We start from the raw sequence: 4704 nt of genomic DNA, 5'->3' as shown, positions 1-4704 counted from the left end.
AAAAAAAAAAAAGGTCCGTCAGCACACACCGTTCGGCGCCGCACCGTGTTCGCACCGCGCCGCCTACCCTGGGTGCTGGCCGGTCGGCCCAATGCTGCTCGCGAACATCAGGTTGAACTGCTGCGGCTCCGACACCTCGTTGTCGGTGTCTGGGTTCGTGATCTTGTGCGTCCGGCACAGCTCGCCCAGCTCGGGACCAGAGTAATTGTCGAGCTAGCACCCGTGTCAGCCCAGGAGGCGCGTCTCGCTCCCATTCAACACCGCGCACCTGTGCCAGAATGGTCTCGTATTCGGCCACGACCGCGTCTGCCAGCCGCACCGGCACAGCCTTGGCCTTGTCCTTTTTTGGCTTCTTCTTCGCCTTCTCGTCTTCTTTGGGAGGCTGAGCTGCCTGCCCGCGCGCCTCCTGATCGCTCGCCAGCCGAGACGACAGCACGTTCTTCACGAGGTGGTCCGCACGCAGCACCTCGCCCGTCTTGACGTCCTTCACCATCCAGTCCGCGAAGCGCGCGACGTGCCCGGACGTCTCGAACACGGGCGCCGGCGTCATCACGGTCGTGTCCAGCTCCAGCATGTGCTCTTCGACAATGAAATGTTTGCGCCATTCGGCAATGATGTTGCTCTGCAGAGAAGACCCAGGCGGGCCGTAGTCGTACAGCCCGGCCACCCCTGTGCGATATGGATCAGCATATCAGCCATCTGCGCCGCGCGGAGGGTGCCAGATCGCAAACGGAACTGCGCGCCTGCACACGGCGTGCTGGGCAAGGGGGACACGGCGCACTCCAGGGCTGCCGCTGCCGCTGCCGCGCACACGCGGGGGACGACCGACACGACGAGCGATCAGGTGTCACGAGAGGGAAAACGATATTCTCAGTGCGGGTGCTTCTGGCGGATTTTAGGATGGTGTGCGGCATTTAATAAAATGATGCTTCTCATGCCCATGCTTAATGTCCGCCATGCGTTCCTCGCTTGCGCGCGCTGCTACTCTGTGATGCCCGGAGATACCACAGATGTGAGCCAGATCGCGGCTGGCGCTGCGGGAACCCGTCGAGCAGGGTATATGCACCCGCGCGGCCTGCTTCCACTTCCATGCAGCAGCATGGTGAGATGGGGAAACGCGGGCGATGTGATTGGCCCGCGATCGATGGATAGCAGCCCATGGGCTCCGTCGCGAGCCAGGCAGCCAGACTATACCAGGCAGGGTCCCCATAGCTGTCTGGTGCCCTCTGTCGGAGAAGTGGGGTGCTGGCGGAGTGAATGGGCAGCTCGCGATGCAAACGTGCCCGCCCCAGTATATGGCGTGAGACCGCCCATAAACACAGAGTGCAGTGGACCATACCGCTCGCGGCCCTCCCCCCCCCTCCTCCCCACCTGGCATCGCATCGCACCTCAAACTGAACCCCACGCCGCCGCATACCGCCCACTCCGTGATCCGAACGCTAGCGAGGAAACGCCGTCGCGGACGCGGAGAACATGGGTGGAAAGGGAAGAACTCGAAAGAACAAAACTCACCGCCGTAAATCTCAAACGCAGGGGCGTAGAAGAAGCGGCGATTGAGCAGCGCCTCCAGGCGCGCCTTGTCGAACGGGTGCGCCGTCTTGTTCACGGTGGTGGTGCTTGCCATGTTGGTGTGCTTGAGACGAGTGTGAGGGGGAGTATATGTACAACGTCGGAAGAGAAAAGGCCGGGTGGAACTCTGGCGCATCCAATGCGCGCCAGTCCTGCAGATCTGACTCGATAGCCAAGGTCACGAATCGATGACGAGCAACACGCACAAGGAGCTCAATGCAGCTAGCTGTTCTACACCGTGAGGTCTATCCTGTCAAAGTCGATGCAAGAAATCGACAAGGCAGAATCAAGTTCGGTCAAAGTTCAACGCGAGTTTTTGGGTGAACCGGTCGTATTGCTTTCGCGGCCAGTGAAAGTGAACGCAGAAATTTTACGTCACGTGACCTGACGCCATTTTTTTTTTTTTAAAAAATTACACTTTTGCCTTATCCGGACTTGTGTCATGTTGACTTCCTCCAAGACCGCGAAGGGTGGTTGAGATGTATTCTTTGAGTGCATGCAACTCTTTGATTCGTTTACCTGCAGAGACACGTCAAACTTGAAGGTATAAGCCCAGGACCGCGATAAGATTAGATGGATACGTCGATTAGATAGATGGGTGCGGCGATAGACTCTACTCGGAGTCGAGGCACCCGGGTTCACTCTGAGACACAAGAGACACGGTCCCCACAGCCCTCTTTAGACCTACTTCCACCACCCCGGTATACAGTCCACCAGCGTACCCTCTCTGATCAGCACTTTGCAGCCATGACGCGCCAGTTTTTCGTCGGTGGGAACTTCAAGATGAACCCTGCCACGCAGGAGCAAAAACGCGCACTCGTGAAAGTACTCAACGAGGCCACGATCGACCCCGCGGTCGGTGGGTATTCCGAAAGACTTGTCTTGTGACTGCTTCCCGTAGGGAGTTGCTGATGAAGACGCATGACAGAGGTCGTGGTCGCGCCTCCGGCCATCTACCTCCTCGCGCTGAAGGAGATCGTCCGCAAGGAGATCAAAGTGTCCGCGCAGAACTGCTACCTCAAGTCCTCGGGCGCATTCACGGGCGAGATCAGGTGCGATCCTCGTGCGGCCTCCATAATCAGCCCGCACTGAGTGCAGCCCGCAGTCCCGCGCAGCTCGTGGACGCAGGCGTTCCGTATGTGATTCTCGGTCAGTCTCCCTCCGAGTTGTCCCGAAAGCAGACGTGCTTGCTGACCGACGGGTCACAGGCCACTCTGAGCGCCGCACGCTGTTCCACGAGACCTCTGCGTTCGTCGCGCAGAAGACCCGCGCGGCGCTCGACACCGGGCTCTCCATCATCCTCTGCGTCGGCGAGACGCTCGAGGAGCGCGAGGCTGGCAAGACCGCACAGGTCGTCGAGGACCAGCTCAAGCCCGTCGTGGAGGCGCTCAAGCCGGAGGACTGGAGGTGTGTCATCCGTCACGAGCCTGTCGCGGGGGAAGCCAGTCTCTCATTCCATTTGTCCGCGATGATGCGTCGGTGCATGTAGCAAGATCGTGGTGGCGTACGAGCCCGTCTGGGCCATCGGCACGGGCAAGGTCGCGACCTCCGCACAGGCGCAGGAGGCGCACGCCAACATCCGCGCATTCCTCTCTTCCGCGGTCTCGCCCGCGGTCGCAGAGAGCACGCGGGTAATCTACGGCGGGAGTGTTACGGCAGCGAACTGCAAGGAGCTCGGTGTGTATCAGGCTTCATACATTCGTCTGCCCGCTGTGCCAGTTATTGGACACACCTTCGGTGTCTGTGAGGTTCGTGCTGCTGACTTTGTGTCTCGTGTCCTGCAGGTGCGCAGCTGGACGTGGACGGCTTCCTCGTCGGCGGAGCGTCGTTGAAGCCCGAGTTTGTGGACATCATCAACGCGAAGAAGGCATGATTCCGCAAGCCCCGGGAGCCGAACTGCGTCTCTGCTGGACGTCAGTCGAGCGATTCGCGGGAGTAATATGTGAGAAGTCTGGGGTGTGTGACATTACGAGGAGAAGCAAAGGAAAAACGTATGTAGTATAACGCACGATGCACAATGACGTTCCGCTCGAGATCCCCGGGGTTTGCTGCCCCTGTCTTGGTGAGATAGCTAAAGCCTCGCGGCCGTTCGGATGCTTCTCTGAGTCTGAAGTCTGGCTTTCAATATCCCCACCTCTGCGCGCAAACTGCATAGTACCGTTTCCCAAGGTTCCGGACGCCGAAGGTACCCTAAACCTTCGTCCTGATTAATGATTGCGGGCGAGACTGTGGGTCGGATTCCCCACTCTAGCCTTGTCTATTGCATTCCGATGTCTGCCCTGGCAAAGAGGCAGTGGCGTCATCGGATTCTCCCACACGAGTTTCCGTCCGACAGGTCGTGTCTGTTACGCCGGTCCTAATCTATAGAACGGGGCATTCCATAACCCATTCGCAACCGAGACGTGATGAGCAGACGTACTTGAACACAGTGGCGCCACCCCCTGCGTTCCTACGGGCACCTTCCCTGGCAGCGATACGGAAGCTGAAGGATATCACCAATGTAGACCGGATTGATAGAGTGCATCTGACCGTGTAACAGCGCGTCCAATCGTGGTGTCTTCACTTCCACAGCTAGTCAGTTCTAGGATGCAAGACAATTGCAGCACGATGGGTGTCTCAGTACATGCATTCTGTGATGCGGAGCCACAGCTCGGACCCGATCGTGCTACTAGTAGTAGTGCAATTAGTTAACACTTGACCATATCCTAGAGTAAACTTAAAATTGCGCTGCGAATCACTAAAGAGGGACGCACACAAAGGCATTTCATTCGAGGTTAAAAGAGGCCTCAGGTACTATCTGAATGGCACAGGGAGTCGTACGTACTGCACACCCCTTGATATCCTCCGAGGCCGTCTAAGTGATCAAACACAGTGATAGTCCTGCCGGTGACAGTATGAACCCCGTGCTTTAGCTCATTCCGTCTATCTAAGCTGCTCGGTCTTCCCTGGAATGCGCAAGAAGAGCTGTAAGCGACACGGGCTGCGAGGCCATTGGGTGCCCCTTCCGCCGCAGTTTCTACGCATGCGCGATAGGATCAAACACCAGGTGTTCGAGTGCGAACGGGGGCGGCTCGGGCTGCTACTAGCCATCCAATCGTCTAGCCCACAAGCTGACAACCTTTCCACAATGGGCCA

The 4704-nt window shown here is 58.2% G+C and overlaps 2 protein-coding genes across 2 annotated transcripts; one reads left to right on the top strand and one right to left on the bottom strand.

Annotated features, from left to right (window-relative positions):
- Nucleotides 1-63: 63 nt before the first annotated feature.
- Nucleotides 64-1624, bottom strand: FIBRA_03858 (uncharacterized protein; the record flags this gene model as incomplete). The annotated part of the gene is made up of 3 exons (XM_012325684.1): nt 64-213; nt 269-669; nt 1513-1624. 3 exons carry the CDS (start codon nt 1622-1624, stop codon nt 64-66), a joined length of 663 nt encoding a protein of 220 aa, XP_012181074.1.
- A 692-nt stretch (nt 1625-2316) lies between these two features.
- FIBRA_03857 (uncharacterized protein) lies at nt 2317-3442 on the top strand (the record flags this gene model as incomplete). Its single annotated transcript, XM_012325683.1, has 6 exons — nt 2317-2428; nt 2498-2621; nt 2675-2718; nt 2778-2976; nt 3059-3312; nt 3354-3442. 6 exons carry the CDS (start codon nt 2317-2319, stop codon nt 3440-3442), a joined length of 822 nt encoding a protein of 273 aa, XP_012181073.1.
- Nucleotides 3443-4704: the final 1262 nt, after the last annotated feature.

Source organism: Fibroporia radiculosa (genome assembly GCF_000313525.1).
Source record: "Fibroporia radiculosa TFFH 294 genomic supercontigs, scaffold2314, whole genome shotgun sequence".
In the NCBI taxonomy this organism is placed as follows: Eukaryota; Fungi; Basidiomycota; class Agaricomycetes; order Polyporales; family Fibroporiaceae; genus Fibroporia; species Fibroporia radiculosa.
This window is presented reverse-complemented; position numbering and strand designations above follow the sequence as displayed.